Source organism: Syngnathoides biaculeatus, chromosome 8, assembly GCF_019802595.1.
Source record: "Syngnathoides biaculeatus isolate LvHL_M chromosome 8, ASM1980259v1, whole genome shotgun sequence".
Taxonomy (NCBI): domain Eukaryota; kingdom Metazoa; phylum Chordata; class Actinopteri; order Syngnathiformes; family Syngnathidae; genus Syngnathoides; species Syngnathoides biaculeatus.
The window spans coordinates 910,392-922,659 of record NC_084647.1 but is presented as its reverse complement, the minus strand read 5'-3'; the positions used below and the strand labels follow the sequence as shown (position 1 = coordinate 922,659).

At 42.7% G+C, this 12,268-nt stretch overlaps 2 protein-coding genes across 2 annotated transcripts; one reads left to right on the top strand and one right to left on the bottom strand.

Annotated features, from left to right (window-relative positions):
• The first annotated feature begins 6,700 nt into the window (after nucleotides 1-6,700).
• Nucleotides 6,701-11,116, top strand: si:dkey-243k1.3 (endonuclease domain-containing 1 protein-like). The gene is made up of 6 exons (XM_061827544.1): nucleotides 6,701-6,749; nucleotides 6,859-6,945; nucleotides 7,054-7,154; nucleotides 7,370-7,484; nucleotides 8,030-8,186; nucleotides 8,890-11,116. The coding sequence occupies exons 2-6, from the start codon at nucleotides 6,868-6,870 to the stop codon at nucleotides 9,279-9,281; spliced, it is 843 nt and encodes a 280-aa protein (XP_061683528.1). The 5' UTR covers nucleotides 6,701-6,749; nucleotides 6,859-6,867; the 3' UTR covers nucleotides 9,282-11,116.
• Nucleotides 9,918-12,201, bottom strand: LOC133504858 (homeodomain-interacting protein kinase 1-like). Its single transcript, XM_061827540.1, has 2 exons — nucleotides 11,750-12,201; nucleotides 9,918-11,143 (listed from the first exon to the last, which is right to left on the bottom strand). The coding sequence occupies exons 1-2, from the start codon at nucleotides 11,796-11,798 to the stop codon at nucleotides 9,918-9,920; spliced, it is 1,275 nt and encodes a 424-aa protein (XP_061683524.1). The 5' UTR covers nucleotides 11,799-12,201.
• Between the last annotated feature and the right edge of the window lie 67 nt (nucleotides 12,202-12,268).

The window sequence follows — 12,268 nt, the reverse complement described above, 5'->3', positions numbered from 1 at the left end:
CTGCAGAAGAGAACATGCTTTGCTATTCAGGGCAGGTCCACTTTTTTGCTCTTTGTGATGTACTCCTGCAGACGAGACATTCATCACAGCGCCTGTGTCGGCCAGACCTGACAGCAGCAGGGTGTAGCTGAGCTGATCAACCATTCCTTTTCCCCTTCTCTGCTTCCTTCCATGTGCCAAAACACCAAACTGTTTCCTTCGGGGGAGGGTATATAGGTATTTTAAATATGGAATAGGCTTTGAAAACATACATAAATACTCCATTTGAAATTTGGCAGGAGTCCAACTTTTCTAAAACCTTCCAAACTCAAACCCCCCCTCCCCTCTCCCGCCACCAGCTCCAAAACCTCAGAAAACCCCATGCACCACATTCACGTGCCTACACACACTCACACACGCACGCACATGCACACACAGCCTAAAGCCACCGTCTTCAGCTTCATCATGCTGACCTCAGTTTCCCTTTGATAACTATGAAAATATTTGTGTGACTGTGTGTATGTGTGTGTGTGCTGCATGTGACTTACCAGCCAATTACCACATCTCCCAGACAGACTGAGACCGCCAATCCTTTGCCAACCAATGAGAGAGGGGCAATGCTGTGCTAGGCTGGGAGGTGGTTTCTATGGAAACCAGGAGGCCTGTTTGCATGGTGGCTGATGGAGGAGTGATGGATTACTGTAATGGGATGGTCTGGGGCAGGGGGTGGTGATAGGGGAAGGTGAGGATAGAGGAAGAAAAAGGAAAGGAAAGAAGAGGGGAATTTCAAAATAAGGTGGGGGAGGGGCAGTGTGGTGAAAGAGTAAGACTCATACATAAATATATTGAAAATGAATACATCTGAAATGAAACGACTTAAAAATGAAAAATGAATGAGGCTGGACAATGAGAGAAATGGACAGAGGAGGGGTTTGTATTTCTGTTTGGAGATTGGCGGGTGCGTTTGAGAGTGGGATGTCATCAGTTTGGGATGGAAATCGTACTCTTTCGTCTGCTCTCTCCAAATTTCTGTTCAGCCTTCTGCCTTCAGTGGAGAGCAGAAGTCATGGGATCAAATTACATATTTGATAATGGTGAGAAAATCTGGAAATAGTCATATAGTTTTAAAACTAGGCTACTGAAAGTATGAAAATGGACGGTATCTAGAATTGCGCAGGTTTGATGTGAAAATGTTTTAAATAAATTCTGTATGCATCTTAACGATCAACATGAAATTGAAAATTACTGCCAGAGGTATTAAAGAGTTTCTCCATTTTTTGACTGTTTTTTAAAATTGAAATTACAATTCTGAAAATAACATGGACTGTTCCCTATATATATATATATATATATATATATATATATATATATATATATATATATATATATATATATACATACACACATCTGTCCATTTTCTTCACCGCTTATCTTGCCTATCCTTGCTGTCAATGGGCAGGAGGTGGGGTACTAGCTGAACTGGTTGGTCATGTAGAGACAAACAGCAGCCCCCACAATCACACGTAGGGGCAATTTAGAGTGTCCAATTAATGTTGCATGTTTTTGGGATGTGGGAGGAAGCCAGAGTGCCCGGAGAAAACCCACACAGGCATGGGAAGAACATGCAAACCCCACACAGGCGGCAGGATTTGAACCCCGGACCTCAGAACTGTATATATATATATTGTCTGGCTGTTGGTAGCACGGTGGATCAGCTGTAAAGTGTTGGCCTCACAGCTCCAGTTTCCTCCTACATCCCAAAAAAAACATGCAACATTATTTGGACACTCTAAATTGCGCCTAGGTGTGATTGTGAGTGCGGCGGTTTGTCTTGATGTGCCCTGCGATTGGCTGGCAACCACTTCAGGGTGTACCCCGCTTCCTGCCCGTTGAAAGCTGCGATAGACTCCAGCACTCCCACAACCCTTGTGAGGATAAGTGGCTAAGAATATGGATGGATGGATGGATGGATGGATGGATGGATGGATGGATGGATGGATGGATGGATGGATGGATGGATGGATGGATGGATGCTATTCCATTCTGTTAATACAACCCAACAAATTATCAATTAATTATCTATAATTTTGGGCCATTCATGGTTATTTTTACTGATTGTCAGCCTTGGTTTGAATTCCTCAAGTAAGAAAAAATTGTTCATTATCTGTATAAATTTTGATAACACAGCCCAGCAGACTGGATCATGAATTTGTGGAGTTCATTTTTCTGGTTGAGGAGAACTTGAATAATCTGCACTCTCAATTTGGGGGGGAGCAACAAGCAGGCGAAGTGGAAAGGCACAATTCAACACTGCATCCTAGAGGCAGACGTAAGCAACATCAACTTTCTTTCCCTCAGGCAAAAAAAAAAGCATTTCACAGAGCACCTGCCCACTAACCCCAATTCACCAGGAACTAGTGATTATGACAGACAAAAGAGTTACATTCGAAAGTACAATATTTATTTATTTATTTTTCCTCAGAATTGTGTCCCTCTATGCTTTCACTATGAAACAATAAAGTTTTAGCATTCAAAGTAATTGCCATGGATTTACACTTTATTGTCTGTCTGCCCTTTCTTGTTTATTATGTTAACACATGGAAAAAATTTGCAATCAAAACAACATGGATCATTAAACATTTGATTTATTCCGCGTCCTTAATCGTAAAACAATTACACTGCGCAAACAGTCGCAACTTCATGTCCTGTTGCCTAATGTCTCACAGTCAGATTTATGCTGAGTAGTAAATTTGAAAAATGATTACAGAGGAGAGTAATGGGAAAATGCAAGGCTGATTACATGAAGCCTGGTTTACTTTATCCCCAAAGCTCTCTGTTTGTCTTGTCTCACCTCCAAGACTTTATTTGGCTTCATTTCAGATCAACATTATTCAACCATTCAGTTGCTACTTTTAATTCAAATAAATTAAACTTGAGGGAGAGAAAAGTAAGGTCCTGGGTTTCTTGCTCAATAGTACTTCACCAATCAGGATATAGACCAGCATCCCCTCCATCAAAGAGTTGCAGTTGATTTTGTCCATAGCAAGTTTCGAATTATACAGATACAATAATAGTAATTAGACAATTATACTGTAACTGTGGTAGTACTGGAGGCTAGACTCAGGACAGAAGTAAGTATCTGCAAGCAACAGTATGGTTTCATGCCTAGAAAGAGTACCACAGATGCTTTATTTGCCTTGAGTATTTTCTCGTGGAAAAGTACAGAGAAGGTGAGAAAGAGCTACATTGTGTCTTTCTAGACCTAGAGAAAGGGTTAAGCCGAGGACAGAGTACCAAGAGAAACTGTGGTACTGCATGCATAAGTCTGGTGTGGTGGAGAAATATGTCACAATAGTACAGGACATGTAAGAGGGCAGCAGAACAGTGGTGAGGTGTGCCTTAGGTGTGACAGAGGAATTTAAGGTGGAGGTGGGACTGCATCAGGGATCAGCTCTGAGCCCCTTCCTGTTTGCAGTGGTAATGGATAGGCTGACAGATGAGGTTGGACTGGAATCCCCTTGGACCATGATGTTCGCAGATGATATTGTGATATGCAGTGAAAGCAGGGAGCATGCAGAGGAACAATTAGAAAGATGGAGACATCCACTGGAAAGGAGAGGAATGAAGATTAGCCGAAGTAAAACAGAATATATGTGCGTGAATGAGAAAAGTGGAGGGGGAAGAGTGAGGCTCCAGGGAGAAGAGATAGCGAGGGTGGACGACTTCAAATATTTAGGGTCAACAATCCAGAGCAATGGTGAGTGTGGTAAGGAAGTGAAGAAACGGGTCCAAGCAGGTTGGAACAGCCGGCAAAAGGTGTCTGGTGTGTTATGTGACAGAAGAGTCTCTGCTAGGATGAAGGGCAAAGTTTACAAAACAGTGGTGAGGCCGGCAGCCATGATGTACGGATTAGAGACGGTTGCACTGAAGAAACAACAGGAAGCAGAACTGGAGGTGGCAGAAATGAAGATGTTGAGGTTCTCGCTCGGAGTGACCAGGTTGGATAGGATTAGAAACGAGCTCATTAGAGGGACAGCCAAAGTTGGATGTTTAGGAGACAAGATTCGAGAGAGCAGACTTCGATGTTTTTGACATGTTCAGAGGCGAGAGAGTGAGTATATTGGTGGTAGGGTGCTGAGGATGGAGCTGCCAGGCAAAAGGGCGAGAGGAAGACCAAAGAGAAGGTTTATGAATGTGGTGAGGGAAGACATGAGGGCAGTTGGGGTTAGAGAGGAAGATGCAGGAGATAGGCTAAGATGGCAAAAGATGACACACTGTGGCGACCCCTAACGGGACAAGCCGAAAGGAAAAGAAGAAGACTGTAACTGTGGTATTAGGGCAAACATTTGAGGTGTAGTTCAAGGAGCTCAATTGCAAAAAAAATTGTGAAGAGACATTTTTGTAAAACGTAATGGTTTACCATTCCCTTTTACAGCCTTGAGGCTGTATAACTACTTAATAACAAACGAATAAAGACGAGCGTTCAAGGTTTGAATTCTACAGATATCTGTAACTGTGGTATTGGGACAAACATTTGAAGTGTAGTTCAAGGAGCTCAATTGCAGAAAAGTCACTCCTACTACTAAAAACAATTGAATTAAGTCGCAACGTTATTATCTGCGGCTCTGATTGGACGACCACATTCGCTGTCCCACTACTGTGTCCAGCAGATTACTTACCAAAGTCCTATAACGGACAAAGAGGACTCAAAAGGCAGCTCTCCTATACAGAAAGACAAATAAGCAGCTAAGTGGAGACATGTGGTGCTGCTTCACGAAGTGTCATTGCCATCTACAGGCTCAGCGTGCATATTACAGCATATTTTGGGAACCTTTATTAACACGGTTGCTTCTGGCGAGAAGGGGGACCAAGTCATTGCTTTGAAAGTCACAAGTAAGTCTCGAGTATTCGCCCTCAAGTGCCTAAACAAGTTACAGGTCGTACTCTTTGAGTTGTGAGTCCTTTTTGAGTCATTATCTTCTTGTTTTTCTTTCGGCTTGTCCCTTTCAGGGTTGCCACAACATGGTGTCATCTTTTTTCATTTCAGCCTATCTCCTGCATCTTCCTCTAACACCCACAGTCCTCCTGTCCACCCTGACCACATCCATCAACCTTTCTTTGTTCTTCTTCTATATTTAGAATAGCCATCCATTTTCTGAGCCGCTTATCCTCATAAGGCTATCCCAGCTGTCATCGGGCAGGAGGCGGGGTAGACCCTGAACTGGTTGCCAGCCAATCAGATGCCACATAGAGACAAACAGCCACACTCACAATCACACCTAGGGGGTATTTAGAGTCTCAAAATAATGCTCGTTTTGGGGATGTGGGAGGAAAACGCAACGCCCGGAGAGAACCCACGCAGGCAAGGGGAGAACATGCAAACTCCACACAGGTGGGCCGGGGCACGTATCGACACAATCACTGAGTGGGACGCGATCCCACGCTGCCTGCACCAAAGTTAGGTGTGTGTACCACTACACACATCTAAAAAACCTGCACGGCAGGTTGATTGAAGACTCTAAATTACCCTAAGATGTATACGTGTGTGCAAATGGTTGTTTATGCCCTGCGATTGGCTGGCTACCAGGTCAGGGTGTAGCCTACCTCTCACCCGGAGATAGCTGGGATAGGCTCCAGCACGCCTGCAACCCTCGTGAGGATAAGTGGTTCAGAAAATGGATGGATGGATATTTTTATTTACTTTGATCTGATAACAATGTATAGATTTGATGAAGCAGCATTTCATTGCTGACTCAAGGTTCTTTTGTACTACACCTTCCAAGTGACTGTGAACAATCGTATGCTTGGGGTGAACAGAGGACGTGTTTAGTGCGTGTGGCAGCAGCTGCTGTGCCACTCAGAAATCATGTTGCGCTTCATCCTTTCTATTTTCTCCGTACAACCTGTCCTTCTCTTGGAAGAACAAAACTAAAAGATTAGTATGAGAAAGTGTTGCCCCCCTAATTAGAAAAGAATTGTGACTTTTTCCAATACCAAAATTGACAAACTAACAGTCCTTAAAAGAAACACAGTACTCCATTACAGAACGTTAAGTACATGGCAAATATACAGTATATGTTTACAAAATCTTGGATGACATTAGAAAAGTATAAAAAGCCTTTTGGAAGGGTTTCTTTTTCTTTAAAGTCAGTGTATGAAAATGTAGGTTCAAGTAAGGGCAAGAGTTTTGCGTGACGTTAGCATGCACCAACTGCACTGTGATCGTGAGAAAAACAACATGTGAAGATAACCGAGAGCTGCCATATGCATATTTGTAAGTAATGCACTTGTTATGTTTTATTCCATTCTGACGCATTTGTTCCAAGACTATATGACTGAAATCACCCAACAGTGTTAAACCGCTAATGAATTATTAGTTAGCATGAAAAGGTTTTGAATAATAACCTCTCAACATATTGGGCAAGAAATTATTCATTATAAACCATCCAAAAATAATGAGGAAAAACTTCAAATCAAAACTTAATGTTATTTTTAATTGTAGTCTTGTCTGTTAAATACTCATGAGTGGATACACAAATGTATTCATCAACCATAACTGCCTAAATTTATTAAAATATATGTATTTAGTTGGAATTCACGTCAACCTAATGTTAGTGTCAGTGAACACACACACTACAGCCTCACGTTTTGGTTAAGTTGAGATAAACAAACTTAGCAAAGAAGGTGAAAGGTGACATGAAGTCATGTATAAATGTAAGACTCTCGCTCTTCTCGGTGCACACGGTGGCAGCTGACGAGTGTGAGGCGTGGTGAGTGGAAATACATGCACAAACAGCACAGAAACGAAAAAATATTGCCTGAAGCTTTACTGTGAATTAGCGGTTCATCTTTCTCATGTTTTATTCTCGTCATTCTAAGAAACTCAAAATGGAAACCTTGGCAACTCTATGCACTCTTCTGTTGCTCCTATTTTTTGTTCATGCTGACCTTGTGGAACGATTCGAGGTTTGTTTCTCGTGTAACCTTTCTGGAAAATGAAGTATTTCACTGTACAATACAATTTGAACTTACTTGAGCTACCCGTAATTATCTGCATCCTTGTTTTTACCCCAGAATGTGCCTGAATGCTTGAAGTATTTCTACAAAAGCAAAGTACCTGTATGGGGGGCTTCAATACCTGGAACTGCTCATCTCTGTCAACGATTTGCCAACCGGTAAAAAAAAAAAAAAAAGTTTTGGGACTGTTCAAAATTTTTGTTCTAGCAGAAATAATAATGGCCTTGACAAATTTCTTCCACACCAAACAATTACAATACATATTTTTGAGACGCAACTTCTCTTTAGTCAAATGTCAGTGTGTCCAAATCCTCGACTGGTGCTGTATGGAAAAACAAAAAAGTGTTTGTGACAAGTAACTTTACTCTTTCAGGTACCACTTTGCCACACTGTATGACACAAACCGTCGTATCGCAGTTTATTCAGCATACGTGTTCCAGCCTAGCAATGGAGGTGGTCGGGAAAGAAGGTGGTTTGTAGAGCCTCAGGTTGGTAACCATGTTGAAAAATTAAGAGGACAGTAATCATATAAAGCGCTGTAAACAAAATATTGAACTTTGAATAATAGCAACACATGATTTGAGTGCAGCAAATGGGGCAGAGGTCTGCAACCATTTTGCAACTGAGTTACTGTACTTCTTGGGTAAGCTACCAGTTGGATATACACACCTCTGAAATAACACATTTTCTCAAGTGACCTTTAATTATTGTTTTAATAATCAGTGATACTTACAAATGCGAATGTTAATGAGTTCTCACATGAATGATCAACGATGAATGTACAAGGGAGGAAAAAGATACTGTTAATATGAAGATTCAACACTTTATTTCAACAAATGTGTGCACATTTTCAAATGGTCACTTTCACAACATTCCTAGCAAATAGGTAGCTTTTTCTTTTTTAATACAGGTCTGCAGGCAATTCGTGTGGTGCACAGGGGTTCCATGTTGATGACTCTTCCGCTACTAAATGTAGAATTATGTTTGCGGTGACATTTGTTAAAAGAGGACTTTTTTTTCAATGTTCTTCAAGCTGGTAAATACATCATGGCAAGCTGAGATGAAGGATGGTTACTGGCTGGGCAAGGACCACCCTGGAATCTACCTGGGGGAGAGACAGGCTCTCAATGAGGACTACACACATTCTGGCTTTGACCGAGGTCACCTCAATCCCAATGGACACCATGCAGGTAAGCAAACTCAAGACACCCTGCATGGAAAGAGGCGTTTATTTCCTCAGCAGCCCCAGCAGACACCACCAATATATTTAGTACATTATGGTGCAAGTGCTGATGTTATCCGTTCATTTCCTGTACCGCTTGTTCTCATTTGGGTGACGGGTGACTTGGAGCCTATCCTGGATGGAGAGGGCAGAGTACACCCAGGGCACATACAATCATTTCCACTCATATTCCCCTCTAGGGGGGAATGTCGTTCAGCCTACAGAATATGGAAATACTAAGAAACTCTCCACAGTGACTCAGACGTGCTCGGGAGTGGTGGTTCTAAGTACTCTTCCTGGCCAATGTGCCTCAACCTCACTTTGATCTACTTTCCTCGGTTACAATGCAGTACTGTCAGAACAATTAGATTTCATAGTGTAATCACTCTAATAGGGCATCAAGTGCTGACTTAAATTACCTTTTCGCAGTCCCGTCAGGCTTTAGAATACCTAATGTGCTGAATACAATAAAAATACAACCAATACAATTAAAGCCATGTATAAAGTGAAGCAATTTATAACTTAGAATGTGTGCACATGTGTGCTTAATTGGCCTCAAACTGCCACTGGTGATAAGCATGCTACTACTATAATCCAGTATAATCATTTTCTCAGCATTGACTTTTTTTGGACTCCTCCTTTTTTTCCCCCCCTCTCCACCCGTCTGACAGTTCCTGGCCGCAATGCCACTTTCACCCTCACCAACGTGATTCCTCAGAACCCCAAACTAAATCAAAATGCATGGAGAATCCACGAGTCTGAGCTTAATGAGCTTTTCCGCAAAAAATGCTCCAAGGCCTACGTTTTGGTGGGCGCAGTTCCTTCTGCAAACAATTGGATTGTCAAGAATAACGTGAGGCGCGTCAACATCCCCGACTACGTGTGGAACGCATACTGCTGCGTGGACAACAATGGCAGGCCCGTTCAAGGGGGCGCTGCTGCGGCCAGGAACACAGAAGACAACTGGGTTGAGAAACTCTCATTGAACGAGTTTGAAGAGTTCTTACAGGAGTTTTCAAATCAACCAGTGGGAGAGCTTTTCCACAATAGCTGCAAAAGTTGATGTGATGATATAGTCTACCGATTCAACCAAAGATGTACACAAATTGTAAAGAGATATTTTTGTAAAACGTAATGGTTTACCATTCCCTTTTACAGTCTTGAGGCTGTATAACAACTTAATAACAAATGAATAAAGACGAGCGTTCAAGTTTATGCATGTGTTCTTTCCCACTGTTGATATGTACTTTTCCAATAAGGAAATATCATCTGTGGAAGTAGCCCCAGACGCCCTTTGTTAGATGTTGCTAAGAGTGCAAACAAAATGCCTGAGCCATAGAGGATCGTATTCAACCTGAAATCAGATGACTCACACATTAGGCACAAAATCATCCAACTATCCATTTCCCAAGCCACTCATCCTCACAAGGGTCACAAGAGTGCTGGAGCCTATTGCAGCCAGCTTTCAGGCGAAAGGGAGTTATAGATTGAAGCGGTTAGTCGCAGGGAACTTATCGTCAGGCATGTGTAGCACTTCACCATCAGTAACTCTCACAAAAATCACCTAAGTAGAAAGCACATTTTGACAACAGCTAGTTGTGAAGACAAATTCATGAGTGAAATATCTCCATTTGTTTCATGTTAAAAACACAATTTCATTTTTAGCATAAACTAAAGTAAAAGCTATGCAAGTCTGGAATCAGTCCAGTATGCGATAAAATGCAGTGGTCACTCGGCGCAGGAATTTGCGAATCCTCTTCAACATGCTCTTGTTGGACTCAAAGTCAGCCTTTGCATCTAAGGAAGGGGTTCGTTGTGGATGAAGGGAGACGTCTTTGTTGGTCAGAGGACTCCAGCTGCCACTGCCGGCCTGTTGAGACATGGTGATGAAAGGATGCTGCAATGCTTGTGAGGCAGAGATACGTCGAGACCCGTCAACATGCAACATCTGTTTTAGCAGGTCCAAGAAAGCCTTCTTTTTCTCAAGCTCCTCCTCGGGAATCTCTTCCTCGGGCAGCAAATGAATCAGATCTTCCAGGGGTTTGGGAAGCTCTCTGCAATAATCGTGCTTTTTGGGTTTCTCGTTGTTCACTGCTTCAAACTCCTCAGGTGTCATGAGCCTATAATGAGAAGCTCCAACCTCCTCATTTTCCGTGAAATAGTTTTCAGTGTATTTTCCGGCATGAAGCAGGTGGTCGTCTGGCTGGCCCAGAACGCAGATGATGTGCTTCATCATTTGATATTCACAGTTGACAGCGAAGAGGGTTCCGGGCAGGAAAAGGAAGGCCATAATGCAGCCAACACTCCAGACATCTATGTTCTCATTGTAAGGGAGGCCGAGTGTAATTTCTGGAGCTCGATATCCCACTGGTTGAATCTCCAACCCTTGCTTGATTCTTGATGCTGGAAGTGCATTCCCAAAGTCAATCAGTTTTACCTTTAAGGGCTGTTCTTTTCTATTAACAACCATTATGTTGTCAGGTTTGATGTCCGTATGCAGGATGCCGACACTCTTCAGGGTGACCAAGGCCACTAGCAGCTGATGAGCAATGACACGGATTTCGTCCAGAGAGAATGGCTGATGTTGTCGCTCTTGCAGCAGATTGAAAAGATCGCAGTCCAGTACCTCAAACACCAAACAGATGTTTCCCTCGTGCTCGAACTGCTCAAAGAACTTGACCAAATTGGAGTAATCTACATCCAGGCCACTGATCATTTTCAGCATAGACAGCTCTTTCTCAGTGTCTTGTTTGACAGCAGGGTCATTCTTCAAGATCTTAATAGCCACCGTCTCCGACGTGTCCAGATTTTTGCACACCGCCACTTTCCCGTAGCAGCCTTCACCGATGAAATCCAGGACAGAGTAAGCATTGGATTTGCTGTACAAAACTTTGCCAATCTTGACTTCGGGTCGAGCCACTTTCACTGCAAAACAAGCATGGACAGGACACTACTGTCAAGTCAGTAGTCAAGACTAAGTAGTATTGAAGTGAGGGCACCTTATGTCTGGTTCTGAACTGGCACTTATGCGATATATTTAAAACTGATCAGTGAATACAAATGATTTTGTAATTATAATACATCAATTTTTTTTAACCGCTTGTCCACACGAGGGTTGCAGGAGTGCTGGGCCGATCCCAGCCATCATCGGGCAGGCAGTGGGGTACAGCCGGAATTGGTTGCCAGCTAATCGTAGGGCACATGGAGACATATCAACAGCTGCACTCACAATCACACCTTGGGGCAATTTAGAGTCTCCAATTAGTGCATGATTTTGGGACAGAAGAGGAAACCAGAGTGCCCGGAGAAAACCGCATGTCCCCAATAATAATCATAAGTAACAATAAATATTGTTAATAATCAGTCGTTTTTTTTGGGCGGGGGAGGCAGGAGCATACTGTATGAACAATTCTCCGAAGGACTTTAATGTCACATTTTAAAACACTGCGGGTGAAATTGATGGCTGGGAGTGTAGATTATTTTTTTGTTTAGTGGCGGGGGTTTACAGGTCTGCAGCAAAAGCGCACTTACTAGAAGACACAGATGCGGCTGAAGACTCCGAGCTGGTCCATGAAGACATTTTCCCAATGCAATTATTATGATGGCAAAAACCTCCAAAAATGTCCACTTTCTCAAGCGAGTCAACGTCCCGGTGCCGTCACAGAGAGTGGGTTTCAGTTGCAATTCTGGCTTTGGAGCGCTGAATGTCAGTAAAGCATCTCCTCCAGCTTTCAAGACGGCTGAAGTACTAAGGGCGCGCGAGCAAATGTATTTAGCATTGCTGAATTTAGGAGTGTCATTACGACTCATGCTCATATTTGTTCAACTGTGGTGTGGACGCAAAGTAAACCTGCAGGCGTTTGTGACGTCATCGAGTGTTCGCCGCCTTCGTCTGTTGAATTGTCAACACAAACTACCGCAATAAATGAACGCTAACATGTAGGTAATTTATGTACATACACTGTGTGACGTTCAAAGTTCGTCCTCGCTTTGTTTAGGTGGAACGGGACGACAAGGATGTGATCCTCGATGGAAAAAGTGCAATCGAAC

What these genes read in the sequence shown, in the direction of transcription:
- si:dkey-243k1.3 (XM_061827544.1), top strand. Translation starts at nt 6,868, where the DNA reads ATGGAAACCTTGGCAACTCTATGCACTCTTCTGTTGCTCCTATTTTTT. An exon ending in ACCTTGTGGAACGATTCGAG is followed by an intron (nt 6,946 to 7,053) that starts GTTTGTTTCTCG and finishes TTTTTACCCCAG; the next exon opens with AATGTGCCTGAATGCTTGAA. An exon ending in TGTCAACGATTTGCCAACCG is followed by an intron (nt 7,155 to 7,369) that starts GTAAAAAAAAAA and finishes TTACTCTTTCAG; the next exon opens with GTACCACTTTGCCACACTGT.
- LOC133504858 (XM_061827540.1), bottom strand. Translation starts at nt 11,798, where the DNA reads ATGTCTTCATGGACCAGCTCGGAGTCTTCAGCCGCATCTGTGTCTTCT. An exon ending in AGCCGCATCTGTGTCTTCTA is followed by an intron (nt 11,144 to 11,749) that starts GTAAGTGCGCTT and finishes CTTGTTTTGCAG; the next exon opens with TGAAAGTGGCTCGACCCGAA.